The 24,184-nt window shown below is 42.9% G+C and overlaps 2 protein-coding genes and 1 long non-coding RNA gene across 30 annotated transcripts in view; 2 read left to right on the top strand and 1 right to left on the bottom strand.

Annotated features, from left to right (window-relative positions):
* Positions 1-11,864, top strand: part of Sgk3 (serum/glucocorticoid regulated kinase family, member 3) — a 124,859-nt gene extending 112,995 nt beyond the window's left edge. For 9 of the 10 annotated variants that reach the window (XM_087660233.1, XM_087660240.1, XM_087660235.1 and 6 more), the window contains 2 exons: positions 224-313; positions 9,973-11,864. In XM_087660233.1, coding sequence (XP_087516359.1) covers positions 224-313; positions 9,973-10,143 — 261 coding nt within the window. In that variant the 3' untranslated portion in view covers positions 10,144-11,864. 10 annotated transcript variants of the gene reach the window in all.
* On the bottom strand, positions 5,521-24,170 carry LOC102556004 (uncharacterized). Of its 2 annotated transcripts, XR_015620621.1 has the most exons (4): positions 23,594-23,813; positions 16,870-16,982; positions 15,679-15,768; positions 5,521-8,526 (listed from the first exon to the last, which is right to left on the bottom strand). It is a non-coding gene; the product is annotated as an uncharacterized LOC102556004 (long non-coding RNA). The 2 variants fall into 2 exon arrangements; XR_015620622.1 differs by lacking the exons at positions 5,521-8,526; positions 15,679-15,768; positions 16,870-16,982 and adding an exon at positions 19,348-20,347 and having other exon boundaries at positions 23,594-24,170.
* Positions 20,130-24,184, top strand: part of Mcmdc2 (minichromosome maintenance domain containing 2) — a 46,564-nt gene continuing 42,509 nt past the window's right edge. For 6 of the 18 annotated variants that reach the window (XR_015619962.1, XM_087550408.1, XM_087550413.1 and 3 more), the window contains exons 1-5: positions 20,130-20,190; positions 22,409-22,527; positions 22,973-23,084; positions 23,170-23,300; positions 23,378-23,437. Coding sequence is in view for 15 of the 18 variants with exons in the window: in XM_087550408.1 (XP_087406534.1) it covers positions 22,982-23,084; positions 23,170-23,300; positions 23,378-23,437 (294 nt within the window). In the remaining 3 variants the exon portion in view is untranslated. 18 annotated transcript variants of the gene reach the window in all.

The raw sequence follows: 24,184 nt of genomic DNA, 5'->3' as shown, positions 1-24,184 counted from the left end.
GGAAAGTGTGTGTGTGTGTGTGTCTGTCTGTCTATCTGTCTGTCTGTGAAAGTGACATTACTTATGTACAAGGAGCTGACTCTAAATAGCTGCCTTTTCAGGGCCTATGACCAAGAGGGACCTAAATATTCCACTCAAAACACCCAGTGGCAAGGGGAAGTAGCTTAAGCTTATAACATTCTTTAATGAATACTTAAAAAAAATTTTTTTTTTAATATTCTAGCTTGAAATCCAGAATCATCCTTTTTTTGAGTCACTCAGCTGGACTGACCTTGTACAAAAAAAGATCCCACCGCCATTTAACCCTAATGTGGTAAGTATGTATTTTTTCTAACATAGTAAAACCTAGACCTAAGTTCATTAGGATTTTGGAAATGGATCCCCACAGCCAACTGGAGCAATAGGAGCCAGCACCTAAGGATCTGTGCGTTCTGTCACTGAGAGGTGTCCGGCTCAGTGGTAGAGGACTTGCCTAGCATTGCACAAAAAGTGAAAAGTAGAAAGCAGCTGAAACTTCAAGGTGACCAGTAAGACCACAGTTAAATTAAACATCTTCCCGCATAGTAATTATGAGTGCTTCTTTGCAAAGGTCAAAAGGATGTTCTTAGTAGATGGAAACCAAGGAGGTTGTCATCACCGGTACATAGTAAATTCAAGTGCAATTATTTCCAAATAAATGTCTGTGAATAGGGGTGTGTGTGTGTGTGTGTGTGTGTGTGTGTTGTACATACATACTTGGGTGGGTGTATCTGTGTGTGTGTGTATGTGCGTGTATAGACCAGAGGTTGAAGCATCCTCCACAGTCTTGCCCACTTTAGTCTTTGAGACAGGCTCTGCCCCTGACCCTGAGCCGACTCATTTCAGCTGGGCTGGCCTGCCAGTTGGCTGCAGGGATCCACCTGTCTGCATCTCAGCTGCTCAGATCCTGACGTAGGTCCTGGAGAGCTGCACTTGGGTCCTCATGCTTGCTTCCTTGCTTGCTGAATACTTTATCAGTCCAGCTGTATCCTTAGCCCTAGTTAAAATCTTTTCATGGAAATATAAATTGTCCTATCTCTTCTAGGAAATACTAAAAGTATTATTCAAATGTTCATAGTAGCTAGCCTTGTTAGATCTGCCAATGAAAGCAGTGTACCTGAAAGTGTGTTTTTTAAGCCAAAAGCCAATCAGAGATGTATTTGACAGAATTGGCAGCATGTAAAGTTTTAGGAATCAACGTGGTAATAGATAGACTGTTGATATTCATCAGGAGGTTGGTAATAATGTTAGTGACCACGGGCAGCTTCCTTCCTGGACATCTGCCCCTCAGATGAGCTGCAAACTCACTGCTGTTGTGCCCTCGTTAGTGTATCTGTTTATAAATTAGCAGACGGACAGTCACAGATAGATGAGAAGTGACAGCACCAATATGCAAATCTGGGCGTGGCTCCAAAGTTGCTGTGTGTCCTCTTGGGTGTGCACGCACATCTGTGTGTGAAGGGCAGAGCAAATCCTTGGTGTCTTATGTTGTGAGACAAAGGCTCTCACTGGCTGTCCAATGAGCCCAGGAACCTGATTGTCCACACCTCCTGGGATGACACAAATGTGACCAGGCCAATGTTTTCAAAGTTACTCTGTATACTCTGGCTTGATTAAAGCTAGACTCTGTGCATACTGGGTATAAAATACCCTCCAACACAGCAATATTTGTACCCTGACTTACTTCATGTAGTTCAGAATTGATAGTTGCAGAAATGACTACTCTGTTAAGGAGAGTTCTGGTCCTGATTTTCACTCTGGGGGTTAGGGAGGCTCCATCCTCATTCCTCACTGAAGAGAAGGCAAATGTATAGAGAAAAGGCTCTGTGTTAGTGGTGTCTGTGTTCTGAGCACAGTGGCATGGGGGCTGCTGAGGCAGATGCTCTACCACTGGGATAAAGCCCCAGATCTGAAAGGATTCTAAAATATTTACTTGTGTGTGTGTGTGTAGGGGTGTGTGTGTCTATAGTATGCATTTAATACCACATGTGTCGGTGTCCCCTGCTGAGGCTAAAAGAGGGCGTTGGATCCCATGAAATTGGAGTTAAAGCCATTGTGAGCCATCTGATGTAGATGCTAGGAACCAAACATGGATCCTCTGTAATACTATTTTTTTTTTTATATTTTATTTTTCTTTCATGTATGGGTATTTACCTGGATGTGTATATGTGTTCATGGAGGCTAGAAGAAGGTGTCAAATCTCTTAGGACTGGAGTTACAGAATGTTGTGAGCCACCATGTAGGTGCTAGGAATTGAACCCCGGTCCTCTAGAAGAGTAGCCAGTGATACATTTTGATCATGTTTTTCCCTTCCCCATTTCCTTTCAGATCCTACCCACTTCCTTCCCACCCAACTTGATGTTCTCCCTCCTAACAGTATGTAGTCAGCTGAGCATAATGGTGCACACCTTTAATCCCAGCCTCAGGAGGCAGAGACAGGCATATATCTGAGTTTGAGGCCAGCGTGGTCTACAGAGCAAGTTCCAGGACAACCAGAGCTACAAAAACTAAAAGAAAAGAAATGCCACAAAGACCAAAAAAGCAAAGTACACATACACAGTGGAACAAATGGAAATCAAAATAAGGAAACTAAAGACCAACAAGACAAAAAATAAATACATTTTTAAAAATGCCCAAAGCAAAAGGAGACAGAAAGCCTACATACTGCCGCCGAATGAGTTTCGTGTTGGCCATCTGCTCCCGGGTATGCCGCCTGCCTGAACGGTGGTCGATATACCCAGAAAGATTCCACTGGAGGAAGCTGATCTTTTTTCCCTTGCCAGTGGGTATCAAATGCAGATAGCTCCTTGGGTCGGGGTGGGAACCCATGTCCATTCCTCCTCGCTGAGCCAGGACCCCATCTGGCTTGAACTCGTGCAAGCTTTCTGCATGCCGCCATAGTCAGTTCGTATGTGCGTCAGTCGTGTTGTGTCCAGAAGGCACTGTTTCCTTATCGTCGTCCATAACCCTCAACTCTTAAGATCTTTCTGCCTCCTCCCCCACATGCATCCCTGTGCCTTCGTGGGAGTCAGGGCACCTTTGACGAAGATACCTCGTTTAGGACCGAGTGCTTCAAAGTCTCTCCCTCTGCACATTGTCCAGTTGTGGGTCTCTCTGTTAGCCCCTGTCTGCTGCAAGGAGAGGCGTCCCTGACACCGGATAAAGAGGTGCTGCTCTGTGGATACAGCAGTATGACATCAGGAGCCATTTTATTGCTTCGTTGCTTTACCAGAATAATAGTATTAGACTTTCCCCTGGGCCCTAAGCCTATGTAGTCTCAAGTTCCTGGACACTGTACAGTCTTGAGATCTTAGACACTGTATAGTCACGAGGTCTTGGACACTGTATAGTCACGAGGTCTTGGACACTGTATAGTCACGAGGTCTTGGACACTGTATAGTCACGAGGTCTTAGACACTGTACAGTCACGAGGTCTTAGACACTGTACAGTCACGAGGTCTTAGACACTGTACAGTCACGAGGTCTTAGACACTGTATAGTCACGAGGTCTTGGACACTGTATAGTCACCAGGTCTTAGACACTGTATAGTCACCAGGTCTTAGACACTGTATAGTCACGAGGTCTTGGACACTGTATAGTCACGAGGTCTTGGACACTGTACAGTCACGAGGTCTTAGACACTGTACAGTCACGAGGTCTTAGACACTGTACAGTCACGAGGTCTTAGACACTGTACAGTCACGAGGTCTTAGACACTGTATAGTCACGAGGTCTTGGACACTGTATAGTCACGAGGTCTTAGACACTGTATAGTCACGAGGTCTTGGACACTGTATAGTCACCAGGTCTTAGACACTGTATAGTCACCAGGTCTTAGACACTGTATAGTCACGAGGTCTTGGACACTGTATAGTCACGAGGTCTTAGACACTGTACAGTCACGAGGTCTTAGACACTGTACAGTCACGAGGTCTTAGACACTGTACAGTCACGAGGTCTTAGACACTGTACAGTCACGAGGTCTTAGACACTGTACAGTCACGAAGTCTTGGACACTGTATAGTCACGAGGTCTTGGACACTGTATAGTCACGAGGTCTTGGACACTGTATAGTCACGAGGTCTTAGACACTGTATAGTCACGAGGTCTTAGACACTGTACAGTCACGAGGTCTTAGACACTGTATAGTCACGAGGTCTTAGACACTGTACAGTCACGAGGTCTTAGACACTGTACAGTCACGAGGTCTTAGACACTGTATAGTCTTGAGATCTTAGACACTGTATAGTCACGAGGTCGTGGACACTGTATAGTCACGAGGTCTTAGACACTGTATAGTCTTGATATCTTAGACACTGTATAGTCACGAGGTCTTAGACACTGTATAGTCTTGATATCTTAGACACTGTACAGTCACGAGGTCTTAGACACTCTACAGTCACGAGGTCTTAGACACTCTACAGTCACGAGGTCTTAGACACTCTACAGTCACGAGGTCTTAGACACTGTACAGTCACGAGGTCTTAGACACTGTACAGTCACGAGGTCTTAGACACTGTACAGTCACGAGGTCTTGGACACTGTATAGTCACGAGGTCTTAGACACTGTATAGTCACGAGGTCTTAGACACTGTACAGTCACGAGGTCTTAGACACTGTATAGTCACGAGGTCTTAGACACTGTATAGTCTTGATATCTTAGACACTGTATAGTCACGAGGTCTTAGACACTGTATAGTCTTGATATCTTAGACACTGTACAGTCACGAGGTCTTAGACACTGTACAGTCACGAGGTCTTGGACACTGTATAGTCACGAGGTCTTGGACACTGTATAGTCACGAGGTCTTGGACACTGTATAGTCACGAGGTCTTAGACACTGTATAGTCATGAGGTCTTAGACACTGTATAGTCTTGATATCTTAGACAATGTATAGTCACGAGGTCTTAGACACTGTATAGTCTCGAGGTCTTGGACACTGTATAGTCACGAGGTCTTGGCACCTACTTCTTTATCTGAAATCATTTGGTTAGTTGATTGGTTAGTTTAGTTAGTTTGTCAAGACCGTTTTGCTGGGTAGCCCTGGCTGTCTTGTAACTCACTCTGGACCAGGCTGTCCACAAACTCAGAGACTGACCTGCCGGCATGCTGGGATTAAAGGAGTGTTTCGCCACCACCCCAGCCTGGCACCTCCTTTACATTGAACAAATCATCATCTATTATTTTCTTAAAATTATTTTCTGTATTTGACCTGGGTTTATTCTCTATGCATATTATTTGTAGATTTGGTCTTTTCATAGTTTCCCAGATTTCCTGCATATTTTCTGGCTGGATCTATTTTTTTTTTAGATTTAACATTTCTTTGAGCTATCTTTTTTTTCTACTTCATCCTCAACACCCAAGACTCTTCCATGTCTTGTACTATGTTAACGTTAATATTGTGTAGCAGGGCTTTTTTGCAGGGAGACCAACAACACACTCACCCCAGATAGGAAGCCCATGATAAACCAAAAAACAAATGCCACCAAAGTCCAACTTGGGGAGCCAATAAGTTTTATTGGTGTTACTTATAGGAATATGGGTGAGGGGTACTTACAGGAGCAGAAATTACTCAGATAGCTACATTACCAGAGCGCACCCCAGCACAGGTGACATCTCACAAAATCTGGGAACCTGGAGCACACTACACTGCAGTCACTTCACAACCTGCAGTCACTTCACAGGTTAGAGAGTGTCCCTTCCAGTGATTCACTTGGTCTAAACCTCTTCCAGGCAGGGGGCTGGTTTCTCCTTCCAGGCAGCTTCTCTGGTGTGTCACAATCTTTGCTTGGTGGAGGTGGATAGGGATGGGAACTAGCTAATTTGATGAGTTTCAGGTATTTCCTGAAGCTATTTGTTGACTTGTCGGCTGAAGAGATTTTCCTGTAGAGTATTTCAGTCTTGGAGGAAACCATTATACAGTAGTTGGTAGGACTTAACCTCTGAAGTAAGTTTTGTTTGACTTCCTAAATTTTTAAATTTGTTTTATTTCAATTTAATCACTTTAGTGATTCTTTTTTCTTAAATTATACTTTCATGTCTTGAGTTATTTCATTATTTTATTCAACTGTTTGTATTTTTACAGACTTTATTGAGGGATTTATTCATAATCTCATTCATATGATAATTCATGTCTTTTTAAATTTTCATTCATTTATTGCTTTTATTTTTATAGCCCATTCGTTACCCTCCTCCCATTCTGCCCTCTGATGGTTTCTTATCCCATTCCTCCTTCCCCCGTCTCCAAGAGGATGACCCACCACCCTGGCCTCCACCCCTCCAGGCCTCCCCATTCCCCGGGGCCTCAAGTTTCTCGATGGTCAGGCACATCTTCTCTCACTGAGACCAAACCAGGTCGTCCTCTGCTGTGTATGTGTCCGTGGCCTTGGACCAGCCTGTGTGCTGCGTGTGTTTGGTGGCTCAGTGTCTGAGAGATCTGATGGGTCTTGGTTAGTTGATACTGTTGGTCTTCCTATGGGGTCACACTCCTCCTCAGCTTCTTCCACCCTTCCCCTAATTCAACCACAGGAGTCCCCGACTTCAGTCCTTTGGTTGGGTGTATCTGCTTCTCTCAGTCAGCTGCTTGTTGTGCCTCTCGGAGGACAGCTATGCTAGACTCAACCATAGCATCAGTAATAGTGTCAAGCCTTAGAGCCTCTCCCTGAGATGGACCCTCTTTCCCCCAGTGTCTTCTCCATTTTTGTCTCTGCATGTCTCTTAGCCAGGAACAATTCTGGGTCAGAGTTTTTGACTGTAAGATAGCAACCCTGTACTTCCACTTGATGCCCTGTCTGTCTGCTGGAGGCGGACTCTACGAGTTCCCTCTCCCCACTGTTAGGCATTTCATCTAAGGTCCCTCCCCTTGAGACCCGAGAGTCTCTCACCTCCTAGGTCTCTGGTACAGTCTAGAGGGTCTCCCCACCTTCCACTCCTTGAGGTTGCCTGTTTCCATTAATTCTGCTGGCCCTCTGAACTTCACTCCTCTCCCCCTCTTCCAGTACCTGGTCATGTTCTCCTTTTCCCCTCCCCCTCCGCTCTCCCACCCAGATCCCTCCCTTCCTCTGCCCCCATGATTGCTTTCTTCTCCCTCCCAAGTGAGATTGAATCATCCTCACTTGGACCCTTTGGCTTGTTAACCTTCCTGAGTTCTGTGGATTATATCCTGGGTATTCCATACTTCTTTGGCTGATACCCACTGACTAGAGAGTACATATCGTGCGTGTCCTTTTGGGTCTGAGTTAACTCACTCAGGATATTTTCTAGTTCCATCCATTTGCCTACAAAACTCATGACGTCCTCGTTCTTAATAGCTGAATAGTATTCCATTTTGTAATTGAATCACATTTTCTGTGTTTTTTCTTCTGTTGTGGAACATCTAGGCTATTTCCAGCTTCTGGCTATTATAAATAAGGCTGCGATGAACATAGTGGAGCACGTGTCTTTTTTATATGTTGGGGCATCTTTTGGGTATATGCCCAAGAGAGGTATAGCTGGATCCTCAGGCAGTTCAATGTCCAATTTTCTGAGGATCCTCCAGACTGATTTCCAGAATGGTTGTACCAGTCTGCAATCCCACCAACAATGGAGGAGTGTTCCTCTTTCTCCGCATCCTTGCCAGCATCTGCTGTCACCTGAGTTTTTGATCTTAGCCATTCTGACTAGTGTGAGGTAGAATCTCAGGGTTGTTTTGATTTGCATTTCCCTGATGACTAAGGATGTTGAACATTTCTTTAGGTGCGTCTTGGCCATTCTTCACTGAGAATTGAGAGCAATTCTCAATTTCATATGGAAAAAACAAAAAACACAGGATAGCAAAAATAATTCTTAACAAGAAAAGAACTCCTGGGGTTGGGGATTTAGCTCAGTGGGAGAGCGCTTGCCTAGGAAGCGCAAGGCCCTGGGTTCGGTCCCCAGCTCCGGAAAAAAAAAAAAAAGAACCAAAAAAAAAAAAAAAAAAAGAACTCCTGAGGTAATCACCATCTCTGACCTCAGGCTGTACTACAGAGCTGCATGGTATTGGTACAGAGACAGGCAGGTAGATCAGTGGGATAGAACCGAAGACCCAGAAATGAGCCCACACACCTATGGACATTTGCTCTTTGACAAGGAAGCAAAAAATATACAATGGAAAAAAAGAAAGAATCTTCAATAAATGGTGCTGGTTTAACTGACAGTCAGTATGTAGAAAAATGAAAATAGACCCAAATGCACATCATTTCTGAAGTCCCTGAGCACGTTCGTAGTTGCTATCTTGAAGTCTGTCTTGCGCTTCAGCTGTACTGCATTTCAGGTCTGCAGTGATAGGGTGACTGGATTCTGGTAGAGGCGCGTTGTCTTGGCTGTTCGTGTTTATATCTTCCAGGCGTAGGCATCTGGAGTTCAGTGCTCAAGGTGTTCCTGGGGTGCTCATCTGTTCTTGTCTTTGTTGGGTAAAGGCTCTGTTCTTTGGTTGCAGTTGCTCTCTGGGTCATGAGTATGGGTATGAGTGTGGCTGCCGTGGGGTTCCTGGAAGAGACAGCCCTTGCTAGTCAGTGTGGCAGGAGGGATGGAAATGGTCTTGGAACAGCAGAGAGGGTTACAAGAAAGGGCTAATCAGGGTCTGTACCAAAAGGGAGAGTCCTCAGGGAATGGGTGTGAGGTGGGAGAAGGAACTCCTGCAGGCTGGTTCAGAACTAAGTAAATCTGAAAAGAGCATGGGGAAAGTTAGGAAAGGGTGAGACTGGGAGTCTCAGGCCAGTGTGGCTGCTGGGTTCCTTCCTTGTGTTTTTGCTGACACAAAGAAAGTGACATGGGAAAGAGCTGAGCTGGGTCTACCAGCAGCTCTCAACCACTGAACCATCTCTTCAGCCCCTTTAAAATGTATCTAAGGGCTGGAGAGGTGGTTCAGCGCTTAGAACACTGACTCCTCTGCCAGAGGTCCTGAGTTAAATTCCCAGCAACCACATGGTGGCTCCCAACCATCTGTAATGAGATCCGATGCCCTCTTCTGGTGAGTCTGAAGACAGTGAACTCACATACATTAAATAAATAAAATCCTTTTTTAAAATTCATCTTAAATTCCATTTATTCTAAAGACTTGAATGCGATAATTCCTAGAGTGCTTTGTGTTCTGAGGGAGATTTTCTTATATGGAAGAATCACGAAGTTCGTGTTCATTCCCTGTTGTCTGATTAATTTGTATTTTTACTGGGCTAACTGATAGCCGGGGGTTCCTTTCTCTGCCCTGAGTCTTTATCTGTGTACTTTAGTCAGGCTTCTTCTCCTGGAGCGTAAAGGCTTTTGCTTCCCTGTGGAGACTGGAGGTTTAGCATGGTGTTTCCAAGCAGATCGCTGGAGTTTGTATCTCAGGTTCTCTCTGTAGAGCCTGAGATCTTTCCTTCTCGCTGAAGGCAAAGGTTCAATGTTACGTTGAGTGAGACATTGCCTTGGAAGTAAGTGTTTGCCTTACTCCCTTCCCAGCAGCTGCCCTCGGGCCTGTAGAGCTAAGGATGTCTGCACCAATGCTTCCTGACCTTCCCTTAGAGCCCAGATCCACCCTTCATGGCTTTACCTAAAATAGCCCCACTGCTCCTTAAAGCTCTACCCATCCAGACTTGAGAAACTGAACAGTCAGACCCGGAGTGAAATACTGTCCTAGATCTCCCTGAGCCTTGTCTCTGCACATAGGGACGGTGATGTAGAGAAAGGTATGGATGTATACATGTGCAGCTGCTGCGCTGCTCTTCCTTACTGGTACCTTCCTACCCTTCCTACTTCACAGCAGAAAGACAAGTCTCACTGTAACCGTAAAGGGGACAGGAGGAGCAGTAACAACGCAGGGGAAATCTAAATTTGCCGGGGAAAATGCACAAAGTCGTAAAGACACTTTGATGAACTGCATTAATGGAAAAAGTTAATGAACTGAGTTGAAAGAAAAGCTAAAGTGGTGATTCTATGCTTTTGATGTTTCAGGCTGGACCAGACGATATCAGAAACTTCGATGCCGTCTTCACTGAAGAAACGGTGCCCTATTCTGTGTGCGTGTCTTCTGACTATTCTATAGTGAATGCCAGTGTTCTGGAGGCAGACGATGCATTTGTTGGTTTTTCTTACGCCCCTCCTTCAGAAGACTTATTTTTGTGAACACTCTATCATTCAGAAACCGAGGAGCAACCTCTAGCCTGCAGAAGAGTTGGAAACACTTATTTGTGTGAATATATTCAACTTTGTATAACAGTGCCTCATTTTTATATGTAACAGTGAAAACTATGAAATACATATTTTCTGCTGTATGCAAGAAATAATAGGGCATTTCAAAGAGCTAAGTTTTGAACTTAAATTTGTATTCTTGTTTATTAAGCTTATTTTTAAACAAAAATTTAAAGCTATTATTCTTAGCATTAACCTATTTTTAAAGATAACTTTTTGCTATTGACTGTTTTTCTTTCCTGTTAAGTTCACACTAACACATCCAAGATAGACTGTTTTAATAGTCTGTTACAGTTAAGATGTATTAATATCTGTAATTCTATGCCTTTTATCATAGCGAAACTATGCAAATGGTACATGATGGTTTGTGATGGTTTATGATGAAACCCTATCTTCCCATGATAATTTACTCTTTGCTTCTTAGTCAGACTCCAGCACAGAGGCAGATGAGCTGACGCCCCGGCTGCTAGTGGGCATTCGCAGCCACTCATTTGCAGCCCCATAAGAAAAAGCAGAAGGCAGCCATTTGCTTTTGGAATACCCAGATCCCATCCATGCATCACTTTTCCTCTAAAGGAAAAGAAAATACTTAACATCCAGGAATTTTTAGAATTCTCAACGAACTGAGAAGTAATAAAATGCTACCAGATATTTTTTTTTAGGTGGTGCCAAACATAGATGTCTCTGTCACGTGTTTATATTAGAAATGTTTTCTATTTATGTTCCTTCTGACCCTTGGAAGGTTTAGTAGACACCACTAAGCCTTGGTGTCTATTTTTGCAGATAGCTATTTCAAAACTGCCTTCTTAATTGATCATGTTTTTAAAGTGACAGAAAAGAAGTAGCCTTCTGTAATGTTTACTTAGTTGTGAATTAAGTAGTAAAACAGCAAGTCTGGGTCAGCGTGAGTGTGTGTCCCCACCACATTCCAACAAAAGGTAACAGTAATTTAGTGTAACGTTTTCAGTATTACTCGTGTTGTAGTGCAGGGATCAGACATGCATGAGGCCTCGTGAATACTAATCAGAGCATTCCCTATCTCTGACGTGCACACATGCCTCTTGCTATCTTTATGTGTCTTAGAAGTAGTTCAGAACAACCTGTCGGTTACCATCTGCACTCACGATGGTAAAATGTTAGGTTCAGAGGGTGCTTCTTGGGACTCCAGCTCCTGGAGGACAGCTTCCCAGGTCCTTAAGGGGACAGCGGCATGAGCTTAGCTGCGCTAAGAACAAACTTTCCTTGGATGTGTTACCTTGGCAAGTGAGAAATATTTCTCGTCAGTACCCTTTGGCTAAAATACGTTCAGCAGGATGGGGACAGGCGGTGCTTCAGTGTGACAGGTAGTCTTTGTGTGCATGCAGTACACTGGATCTCCCTCACGGGTGAGATGTTACGCCTACACTGTACATAACTCGATCCAGGCTACTTCTGTCATCTCTACTTTAATAACGGAGTTTTTGGTTGGTTATGAATCAAAACAAAAATTGTACATACATGATTTTTTTTACTCTAATATCCCTTAATTAAATTGCCAAAAATTAAAGTGTAATATTGTACTTTTAAAAAGAAAATTTAGATTTTTGATGTTTTTTTGGATCACAAGAAATAAAGACCTATGTAATATAATAAAATTAGCAAACGTTTAATGATCATCTAATTTCTGTTGTTATTTTAAATTAAAACTAGTAATGGTTATAGTAGTAACTACTAAAATGAGTTATTTTTGTGGGAGAAAAAGGTATACGACTTTGTCAAAATATTTGGGTGGAATGAATTACCCAAATATTTTATACTAACACACACACACACACACACACACACACAGAGATATGTATACACACACACACACACACACACACACACACACATATATATATATATATATATATATATATATATATATATATATATATATATATAGTTCCGGGGGGAAATCTAATTTTCAAGTTTAACTTTTCTCCCATATTCTGCCTTATTAAATATATGACTTTTGAACAACTGGACTATTTCATGCCAACTACCAAAATAATCTCACAGGTCATTTGGGAGGTTAGTTCTTTGCCTGTTGGTTTTGGTTTTAGAGCTATCTCTCACCTTAGCCTCCTCAGCCTAGCATTATGGCCTGTGAATTACAACTTGTTGAGGAAGGTCCTGGGCCTGGGGGTGGGGGTGGGGGGGAGGGGGTGTTGTTGCTGTTTAAGGTTTGTTATTCAAGCAAAGCCTCTTCTTCGTAGTTGGGGTCTCCCTGCTGGAGCCGGTGAGCTAGAAGAAAGAGGCTTTACTTTCTCAGGGGCAATCTCCTTTGCTTTCCCAGAGTCCCTCCTGATTATTCTCACTGAGGGCTTAGATGGCACACATGAGTTATGTGGGAACACAAGCATTGAAATCACAGTAATATGAAACCATATCATGGGTTTTTGATGGTCTGAATACCTTGAAATATTAAGTCATGTTTGTGTACTAGAGAAATTAACAGCAAAACTGAGTAGTAATGTGTATAGGCGTATTGGGACGGGGCCTAGAGAGTGTCCCCGCCAGCAGGGACCCAGTTATTCAGAGTCCCGAAGGGGCGCTACCCTTGGCCCTAAGGAGACCAAGCAAGATTCTGTTGTCAAGGTCTCATTTATTGGGATGAACGTTACAGCTTTTAAGGCTTTCAGGTAGGGGGAGTGTCCTTTGTGAAACACAGAGGAGGGGGAGGTGCGGATATAGGTAGTGATAGCTGGAGGCAAAGAGGTCAGGCGGTGGAGACACTGGGTGTTGATTCAGGAGGTAACAGGTATCTGCTAAGGGAGCTGAGGCATCCCTTGAATGTTATCTTCCTGTGCCGTAAATTCATGGGAGAGGCTTTCATTCAACAATCTTAAGACTTAAGTCATCTTAGGGGTGAGTCTCTGTGGCCAGACAGCCCAGAGTCACCTAGTCACTTTGAACCATGCAGTCAAAAAGCGGCTAGACCCAAATCCAATATGGCTCTGTACAAGAGAGATGCATCTAAAATTAAGAGCATTTGCTGTTCTTGCAAAGGACCAGGATCTGGTTCCCAGTACCCACCTGGGGACACACAATGTGGCTCCAATTCTAGGGACTCCAACCACCATCTGGTCTCCTTAGGTACCCAGCATGCACATGGTGCACATGCACTCACATATGCACACAAAATGAAAACAAGTAAACCCACAAAATTTTTTCAAGTATTTGGGTTCTTTGCCACTTTTCATATATATTAAACTGATACTAGGAAAAAGTTGTTCTCAGCTTCACTGATAGAATTCCAGTAAGAGATCTATTTGTGTTTATTTCACACTATTAGCATCATGGTAAACTGTGTTGCTGCTCATTTGCAATCTTTTAAACATGTCTTAGTGGGTGGCAGGCCTCCCTACAAACCATTTTTCAGGACAGGCAAGGGGGCTCACCAGGTAAGGGTACTTGCCACTGACTCTGATTACCAGAGTTCAGTCCCTGAGACCCACATAGTAGAAAAGAACCATAAATTTCACTCTCGTACACAAGTGTAATTTTTGGAAACATTTTTCAGTTCTTAAATGTTCAGTTTTGCACACAGTAAATGAACTGAGAAAGAAAGAAAAATGCTGTGCTGTGTTCAAATATAATTTTTGAAATTTAACCAACGTTGCAACAGCAGAGAGTAAGTTATTAGTACACAAGCCATTCTATAACAGTTAAGAAGTGGTCAAAGAATCTCACATGTAAAAGGTAGATAGTTTTTACATATGTTTGGCTATAATAAAAATGTTAACCCTGCTTACTGGGAGAACCAGACACACGATGATTTTATAAATCTGTATTCAAAAGTAGCACCTAAATTTTTATCATAAACTCTTGCAGGGCTTATCTCTTGGGTTCATCGTTCCCCACACCTACTGCACTGTGAGAAATGAATGATAAAGAGAAGTGTGAAATGTTTCTACTTAGTTTTGGTTAAACGTATGTGGGGAAGCCTACAATGAGGTCCATATTTAGATGTTCTTATGTTTTCTTATGTTTTAATAGTTAACTGGAGGAACGCAGAAGTCTGAGAACTGTAGTGCTGTCACACCACACAAATGGCCAGTTGGAATCTCTACTAGACCTCTTCAGTTCTTTTTAGATAGTAAATATATCCTTGCTGTGTTAGGCATTTCTGTGACCAGTGGTAGCCACGAGTCATTCAAAACTGAGGCTTACAGGCTGGCAAGATGGTTTACCGGTCATCTTTGCCACCGAGCCTGATGAGCAGAGTTTAATACCCAGGACCTACGTGATGGAAGGAAAGAGAAATGACACCTACAGGCTGTTCTGTGACATCCACATGTCACAGCATGGCTCGGTGGTGGACGGCTTGCCTAGTATCCCTGAGGCCCTGAGTTCAATTCCGTGTGTGTATGTGTGTGTACACACGGACACATTAGTTTACTTTGCTAATGACACATTGATATTGATCACTGACACTTATCTCTTAAAAATGTTTATGTGTGTGTGCATGCACACACATATATATATACATATATATGTATATATATGTCACACCACATATGTATATATATGTGTATATATATACATGTGTGTGTGTGTATATATATATGTATGTATATATATGTGTGTATATGTATATATATATATATATATATTTACTATGTGTATGCAGAGGCCAGAAGAGGCCAGAAGAGGGACTCAGGTCTCCAGAGACTGGAGATGTAGGTGCTTGCAAACCACCTGACAGGGGTGCTAGAAGCTAAACTCTGACCCTCTGGAAGAGCAGCAAATTCTCTAAACCACTGAGTCATCTCTCTGGCCCTGGGTGTTAATCTTAATTGAAGACATTTATCACAAGTACAGAGGAAAAGAATCTGAGGTACATTTTGATGGATAGTAGCTAGACGACTTCATTACCTAGGGTTTTTACGTTTGTATTTATTCTTTGAGAATTTCATCCATGTATACAATGTATTTTTCCTTATCTGTGCCTCACTCTGGTCTCCCCCCATAACATGCATGTTTCTCTCCCAACTTCATGTCTTTTTTAAAATAACCTGTTGAGTCCAGTTAATACAAGTACATGATCTCTGCGTTTGGATCCTCTCCATGAATGTCTTTTGGTTGAGACTGTATTTAGAGTTATTATTAAAAGCTGTATATTGATTCCTGATATCTTGTTGATTTTGTAGTGTTTGGTATTTTTCCTCTTCTCTTGCTTAACTATCGTTCTAGCACGGTCCCCCCCCCCCCCCCGTGGCTGCAGGGGTGCATTTACTTTTCTCTTTGGTCAAAAAGATTTCTTAGTGTGTTTTCTGCTGAGCTGGCGTACTGGACTTAATCCCTTTAGCCTATTTTTATCACAGAAAGTTTTTTTTTTTAATTGTGAGAATAACTTTGCTGAGTCAGTTACTTTTCTGTTAACTGTTTCGTTTTCACGGTACTCTAGACCAAAGGCACCTTACAGAAGAACTTGTTTTGTCTTACCATTCCGGAGGGAGGGTCCATCAGCAGTGGGGTTTGTAGGAATGGGAAGATGACTGGTTATATTTTCAGTGGCACACAGCAGAGAGGGACCTGCTAGGAGAACAAGGCTGTAGACCATCAAAGCTCACCCCCAAAATTCATTTCCTTCAGGAGGGCTGTACTTCCGAAACATTCCACATCTCACCAGACAGCACTACAAAACGGGAACCAAGTTTCCAAAGATGTGTGCCTACAGGCAGCTCAGTATAGTAGTCTGGTGGGCAGTTGTTGTCTGTCAGGACCTTAAATACATCTGTCCAGCCCTCCTGGTTCTTAAAGTGCACTTGAATAATCTGCTGTTACTCTGGTGGGCCTACCTTTATATCTTACACAGACTTGACATTTCTCTCGGTACATTACACACGCTTGTTCTTTTGATTTGGAGTTTTAGTTTTATTATGGTGAGGGAAGGATACTGTCTAATGTCATTGATTAGGAGTCCTAAGTGCCTCCTGGATTTGGATTGGCATTTTTTTTCTAATGGTTCAGTTTTATTTTGTTTCAGTTCTTTTGAAAATGTTTTTGTGCCTTTAGATCGAGGTGGCTCTTCCTTTACGCTTATAGCCACAGATTTTGTCTCTCAGGGTGTCACATACATCTTGAGAGTCTCATTGGAACCTTTTTATTATCTCTGTCCTTGTGGGATTGATCTGGTTCCTCTATCTAGTCTGCAGGCCCAGATAGACTGTTAATCTCTTCTGTTGCTGAGACTTCCTGTGTGCTCTATTTCCACCATTTCAAATAAGTTTCTCTTTGTTTAATTCCTCTTTCCTATTATCCATTGTCTTCCTTATTTCATTCAAAAACTCGTGTCTTCAGACACACTTAGAATTATATTTCGAGTTCTCTGGCACTTATCTAACTCTTCTCACTACGTGGCATAGGATTTGTTTATGAGTATGTGTTAGCCTAAGTGAGTGAGTGTCCTACCACACGTGCAGTGGCATCAAGTCTGTGGAGCTGCAGTTACCCAGGGGACCCATCATACGGGTGCAACAAACCAACCCTGCATTCTCTGCAAGGGCAAGAAGCGCTCACCTGCTGCACCATCTATCCTGCCCCCAGGTTGAGTATTTTTGATGATCAGGTAGGAATTAAATATGGTAGAATTGAGTTCAGAAAATAATTCCTTAGTCTGGGTGCTCAACATACCTGATATAAGCTTTATTATTTCCTGAGTGGGAAAGTGGCTGGGAAAGCAGTCGCCGGTGCCCTTATTACCACTGAGCAGGGTCATACTGGTCACTAGCACTTGACATCAGTAACTGTTGGAAGATAAACAAAGGCAGTGTGTAGTAGACTCAAACTTCACTTACTAAGATTAAGAATGAAAGAGAAGTAGGGTGGATAAGAAAAAAGATAAAGTATTAATCTAATTGGGGAAATAGTCCACAAAAAGTAGGTGAGAAGGGAAAGTTAGGGTGGAGTTAGGGTCCATGAATTTTAGATATTGTTAACTGTATGGCATGTTAAAATTAAGGGAGTGGGTAACGAGAGAAAGAAAAGGAGCATACATATGGCCAAAGACGACCTTAAACTGGGTAGAGAAGCTGTAACCCTGAAACGACTGATACACAAGTAGAGCCATTGCGAGCCTTACATGGAAAAGAGGAACTCAAAATAAAGAAGAAATGCTTAGAAGATGAATTGGCCACTCTGTCATTCCCAGGTGAAGTGTGGTTTCCAGATCCCTCTGGCTCTAGCAGGTTCCACATGATGCTGGGGTTTGGGTGGGGTGGGGTGAGGGGAAGCAGTGGCAAGTGGAAGCCATTGGCCTCAGCAGCCCCGGTGTCCCTGGCGGTTCCCTCAGACCTCCACCATGGCCTCTTTTGATCCTAGATTCTTTTCTCACCTCCTACCTTCTTCATCTTCTGATTAATTCTTTTTTTTTTTTTGGTTCTTTTTTTCGGAGCTGGGGACCGAACCCAGGGCCTTGCGCTTCCTAGGTAAGCGCTCTACCACTGAGCTAAATCCCCAGCCCCCTGATTAATTCTTTTGTGGACTGAGATGCCTGTGACATCCTGAGAAGTTGCATTCAGGTCTGAGAATATCTAACCAAAGGGGGAGGGGGGCTTTAATTTCCCTACCTCAGAAGCTCCACAGCTGACTTCATTCCTTGAGGTCTGTCTCACTAACCAGGATTACAGCATACACGCATTCCCCCGTCAAAACCGGTAGTGAGAGTTTTCAGTGTGTTGGATGGGTGATTGGGAAAACCCCAGACTGCCTTTGGCTCTTGTGACACAGCAAACAGAAGCAACTTAAGAGTGAGCTGGATTTGCTCAGTTTGAAGGAACGGTTGGTCCTGGTGGCATAGGCAGATGCGCCAAGCACTTGGTCACATTGGGTCTTCAGTCAGGAATCAGAGATAAATGCTGATATTTCATGAGCTCCCTCTTGTGCAGCCCAGAATGTCCATCCACAGGGCACTGCTCCATATTTAGGGTGGATCTCCCCCTCTTAAACCTCTCTCGAAAAATTCTCGCAGATCCACACAGATTCATGTTTCCCAGGTGACTCTAAATCCCATCCACCTGACACTGAAGATGATCATTGCCTGGGCCTTCCACAGGGGCCATAAGAACAGAAGATGTAGAAAGTGTGCTTGCCCACTTTTCACTGTTTTGTCACAGTGAAGCAGCAGCAGGTGCGGGCCCTGCATTGTTAGTGTGAACCAGCTGCAATCGACCACTGGAGTCAAGGCTTTCATTGCTTTGCTTCTCACTTACATTTAAAGAAAGGGAAAACTGTCCCCCAAATTTGGAGTCAGAGTGTCAAAAGACATGTTTGTGTTCTCATGTTTACAAAGTCAGCAAAACAGTCTGAGAGTCAGCAAAACAAAAATACAAAAAAAAAAAAAAAAAAAGTGCTCGTATATGTGACTCAAAGCTGTGGGACACACATTACATCATGGTTTCCTAACTGAAACCCTTTCCCCTGAAGAGGAAGGAGGTCAATTATGCCAAGTAATAGACTTGAGCCAACCCAATTTTTAGGAGTTTTGTTGTTTGGTAAAACTTCTATTGGTCTTTAATTCTCATGCTATAGAATTTATCCATTGTGAAATGCACCTATAAGTCTTGTACATGGGGGCTGGAGAGATGGCTCAGCGGTTAAGAGCACTGACTGCTCTTCCAGAGGTCCTGAGTTCAAATCCCAGCAACCACATGGTGGCTCACAACCATCTGTAAAGAGATCCGATGCCCTCTTCTGGTGTGTCTGAAGACAGCTACAGTGTACTTATATATAATAAATGAATAAATCTTTAAAAAAAAAGTCTTGTACATGGAACCTGAGGCAAAATTGTGAATTCGAGACTTGCCTATGCTACAAACTGAGTTCAGAGCCAGCCTCGGCTACAAGGTAAGTATAAGGCTATCCTAGGTTATAGTAGAAAGACCCTGTCTCAAGACCAGCAATTGACAGGCTTTACTGAGACTTTGTTCAACTTTAGAGTATCACCATTACCTCACAAGCAACTCGTGAGGCCTGGGGGTTCAGGGTCAGTCCCCAGCACCAAGGAAAGAAACAACGAACAGTTTGCTGTCCACTTAAGATTCTAACATTCTACAGCATGGATGAGCCTTAAGGACATTTTATGAAGTAGAATAAAAGACACAAGACAACAAATGCTGTATTTGTTCTATTTATGAGGTCTGGAGTAGCTAATTTTAAGAAGACAACAGAATGGTTATTGCCAGAAATATGGGAAATCCGTAAATGGTACAGAGTTAGGGAAAGATGATTCAGTACTGGAAACAGTGTCATAGTTTTATGACATTCAGCTTTTACTCAAGAGTGGCTAAAATGGTACATTTTGTTATGTGTACTTTACAATTTTAGGGGGAAAACCCTTACCCATTATCAATCACATTTCACTGCCTTACCAAGCCCTAGGTTATCACAAATTCGTATTCGTGTTTGCCTATTCCTGGCTATTTCATATATGAATGGCAACATACAACATGGAACTTTTGTGTCTTTCATCTTGCACAGTGCACTCAAGAGCCATCCATATTGTGCTAGCCCTTAATTCTTTTTATCTCAAGGGAATATCGCGTTGTCTTGCGTTGCTATACCACAGCTGTTTGACGCTAGTTGGAAGCCAAGTCGTTCACTTCGGGGCAATTTTGAGTAATAGTATAAGTTTAAATATACAAAGTTTCCTGTGTATGCATATTCTCAATTCTCATGGACTTTGAGAGTCTTCTGCAGCTTCCGAAGTTTACTGAGCTATTTCGCATCCCCACCAGCAGAATTTGAAAAATTTTCACAGAAGATATTGTCTTGGATTAGATGACAGCAAAGGCAGAGGTATCTCCATCTCTTTGCTGTGCCGGTAGCTAACTGCACTATGGTTGCCCTGGTGACAGAAGGGCTGAGGTCCCGGCAGGCCCTGCGCGCCAGCCGACAGTTGGGAGAGTGCGCCTGCGCGGGAGGCCTTCCGTGTCCCACGCGGGTCCTGCGGTGCAGGTGGGTCTAATTCCAGAGGTGGCAGCGTGACTGGGTCGAGGGCACTGGGGTCTCCTGAGGGGCTGCAGGCCCCGCAAGCCAGGCGCGTTAGCTCTCGTGACTGAGTTCTGAGGTGTTTGGGCCTTGGTCTCCGCATCTCCTCAGGGTTCCTTCGGCGCTGACAGGAGGGAAGACTTGTATTTATTCCGGTGGCCTGTTCTATGTCCTTTTCTCCTCATAATCCCCTACTTGCAAATGCGTTCATTCCCAAGACTGTCTGTCTGTCTGTCTGTCTGTCTGTCTGTCTGTCTGTCTGTCTGTCCTGGAACTCGCTCTGTAGACCAGCCTGGCCTCAAACCCAAAGATCCTTCTGCCTCTGCCTCCTGGGTGGTGCGTGCCATCACTGCCCAGCAAGACATTTTTAATAGACAATTGGGCTCTATCCCCATCTTTCGAAGGCCCTGAACTCCACTCGACTTCCCGTCTCCTTTCCTACCTGGCTGACTGTCGAGAATCCGATACATGAAAATCCACTTGTTTGGAGGTGCTGTGGTGAACCGGGCCGTGGACATGGCAAAACTTGAGATTTCTAGACAGGGCTTTGTTATGCAACTCAGACTACCGTAGAACGCATATGTAGCCCAAGGCTACCAAGACTATCTGTTCATTTTGTTTTGTTTTTCGAGGCTCTGTTTCTTTGCAGAGCCCTGTCCTCTTTGCAGAGCCCTCTCCATCCAGGAACTCAGAGAGATAGGCCTGCCTCTGCCTCCTGAGTGCTGGAATCAAGGCCACCGCCACCCTGTCTGCCAGAGACTAGCTTTGAACTCAGTCTGCCCAACCTACTTATTCTCTGCAACCATGACCTGGCCTCGACTGATTTTTTTTTTCCTCTCTGTGTGGTTGGTACAGGTTGGTCATGAAGCCCAGAATTAGAGTCTTTAAGATTCTAGAATTATTGCCTCCATTTCGCTGTGTTCCACATATGGACTGGTCCATCCATCTCTTAGAAATACAACACTAGTTGAAAACTGATAATTGGCTGTTCCGTTTCAAAGCATTCTCCACACAGGAACAGGAAGGAGCTAATTTCCAAAATAAAATAAAAATAAAATGGACATGATTCTATTTTCAAAAACTTTGTAAACTTCTCTTTCCCTATATAATTATTTTGGACTTCAAAAAACTCAGTCTGAATTTACACAACCATTTCACTCAATGACCTCCAACTTCAGAAATCTAATTTTGCTGTGGTTGTTCTTGGTGGAGGAGGGGATTCGTTTTGTTTTGAGACACAGATTCTCTGTGTATTGTCCCTGGCCATTCTCAATCTGCAGACCAGGCTATAGAACCCAGGGATCAATGAGCCTCTGCTTCCTGACCTGTGGATTAAATGTGTTCATGAGCACACCTGGCAAAAAAAAAAAAAACAAAAAAAAAAAAAAACAAAAAAAAAACAACAAAAAAAAACAAACCTGATACTCTAGCAATGTCAAATTATTAAATTTAAAATTAGTGATTGTGACCCCAGTGTAATAACAAAAAGGATAGCCACTTACTTTTCTGTGCAAAGTATCCTGAACTACAGGTAATAGGTGGGTAAGGTCAGTGATATATGACTTATAATGGGGGTGTTAGTATATATGGAAAGCTCTGCCATTATAGGAATACTAAAACCAAAATTCATTCATTCATTCATTCATTCATTCATTCATTCATTCATTCAGGTGATGCTAGGATTGAGTCCAGCCTTGTGCATGCTGGGCAAGCGAACTGGGACAGCATTATTATACTTAAGTCACATAGAGACAAACTACTTTATTCCTTTAAAGTGGAATACATGTCTTTCTTTCTTTTTTTTTTTTTGGTTCTTTTTTTCGGAGCTGGGGACCGAACCCAGGGCCTTGCGCTTCCTAGGCAAGCGCTCTACCACTGAGCTAAATCCCCAACCCCTGCTTGCTGTACTCTTTAAAGGACAGACACTGCTTTGCTCGTCTGTGTATTACTGGTGCCTAGGGAAAGTGAGCTAGCCAATAAATAATAGATACAGACAGATAGCTGATAATGATTCGATAATGTGTTAGTCACTATTTCCGACTTCTCTAGATTGGAGTCCTTAAAGGCAGGTTCCAATCTCAATCATATCCTTCCTAATATCACAGTGACTGCATGGCATATCTTGTTTATAATTAGTGTTTTTTGCGTAAGTGCATATTTTATATACCCCTCTCTACCTCTGCAGGTTAATGTTCTATGTTTGTCCCTGACAAGGATTTAGAATGGAGAGAGGACTTAATTGTCTAATACCTCTGTCTGTCAGCTAAAGCTATCTCCAGCCCCAAGACTTGGCCTCTTTACCCAGTGAGTCATCTTGCTATCACAGACTGGACTGGTGAGAATTAGTGTGCCTTCCATCCTTCAGCCTGTGCTTACACTGGGACTGGCATTATCTAAAATTATTAGTTTCAATTTGCACGTTAGTAGTGCATTCCTGGGCATCCTGGTAAGTGTGTGGTCTTTGGCAGGCTCCTGTCACTGAATGTTGATTAAAGTGTTATATGGGCGTGAAGGTGTGCGTCAATAATACACGCTTGCATGTGTGCAGTCCTGGGGTCAATCAGTGCTAGGTTTTCGTCTCCCTTTCAGTTGGAAGGCTTACCTACTTGCATCCTCAATTTTATGTTTTAAGAAATTGTAAGTTTTCTTAGTGGTCTTCAAAAGTAAGCTTTGCTCTGTTCCTCATTGTTTACATGGGTCTCATCGCTTTAATCTTTCCCACCCCTCTGGTTAACTTGTCCTGATGGAGATTACCAACATGGAGAAGATGGGGAAGCTTCCAATGAAAGAGGCAGCCCTTGTCTACCTTGACAGAAGTGGAGGCCTCCAAAAGTTTATGGACGACTGCAAGTACTACAATGGTATGTCAGCGACGCGGTCAGTCAAGAACCCTCAGACAAGAGTCTGCACGTACTTATCCTGATGTTTACATTTATGTCTTCTCAGATTCAAAACAAAGCTATGCTGTCTACCGGTTCAGTATTTTAATAAACCCCTGTGACGTTGTCGAATTAGATGCCGAACTTGGAAATCACATCTTACACCATCCTTTAAAAGCCGCTCAAGTTTTCCAATCAGTAAGTTAAAGAAGAAAGAAACAGTTTCCACATCACACGGAAATCTTGGTAATGTGTTTACTTGTTTGAAATCACAGGTCTGCTTTGTTGCTGTTAAGACTCTCTCGTTAATTGGAAAGTTACAGACTGAAACTCAAGTAAGTTTTGATTAAATAAGTTTTTTAAACTGAAGTATAAATCTTCAAAATAACAAAATATTGTTTTCCCAGGAATGAGTTAATAATAAAAGAGAATAAATTTTACAAAGTCCAACTTACTACTTCCTATGTCATTTTTTCTCTTTTTACACTTACCATTTTAATTTGAGGGGTGGTCATGCTTATTCCACCAGAGTCTGCTGCCAGAGGACGATGGTGTCTTCTAGGTTCTCCTCTTCTGCCATGTTGGCTCAGGCGATGGAATTCAAATTAGGTGGTCAGTCAGAGTTCCAATGCTGTATCAGTGTATCTGACAAACTATTTAAAGGGGGAAGGATGTGTTTCAGTGCTGTGTGCGTTCAGCCAAGTTGTCTCCCATAGCTGCCAATGTTCAGGGAGGTGAGCCTCCCATGGTTAACATCTCTAGAAACACCCCCAACAACACAGTTACCAGGGTACCCTACTAATCCTGAGGAGGTACTGAGTCCAAGTTACAGCCACCACTAACACAAATACCTTAGTATGTTTCATTTTTGCCTGTATTAACACTCTTATAATAAATGCTTTTATAATAACATTTCAAAAGTATCCAAAAGTGAAGAGATTATACAGCTGACTTCCATATATCTATCACTCAAGCTCAATGACACAGTGTGTCCCACCAGTTAATACTTCAGGACCAACATCTAGAAACTGTTGTGTTCTTATATAATCACAGTATCTTTTACAAACCAGTGGTATTTTCTT

The sequence above is a fragment of the Rattus norvegicus genome, chromosome 5 (genome assembly GCF_021556685.1).
Source record: "Rattus norvegicus strain SHRSP/BbbUtx chromosome 5, alternate assembly SHRSP_T2T, whole genome shotgun sequence".
Lineage (NCBI taxonomy): Eukaryota > Metazoa > Chordata > Mammalia > Rodentia > Muridae > Rattus > Rattus norvegicus.
The sequence above is the reverse complement of the archived record's forward strand: the minus strand, read 5'-3'. Positions and strand labels throughout refer to the sequence as shown.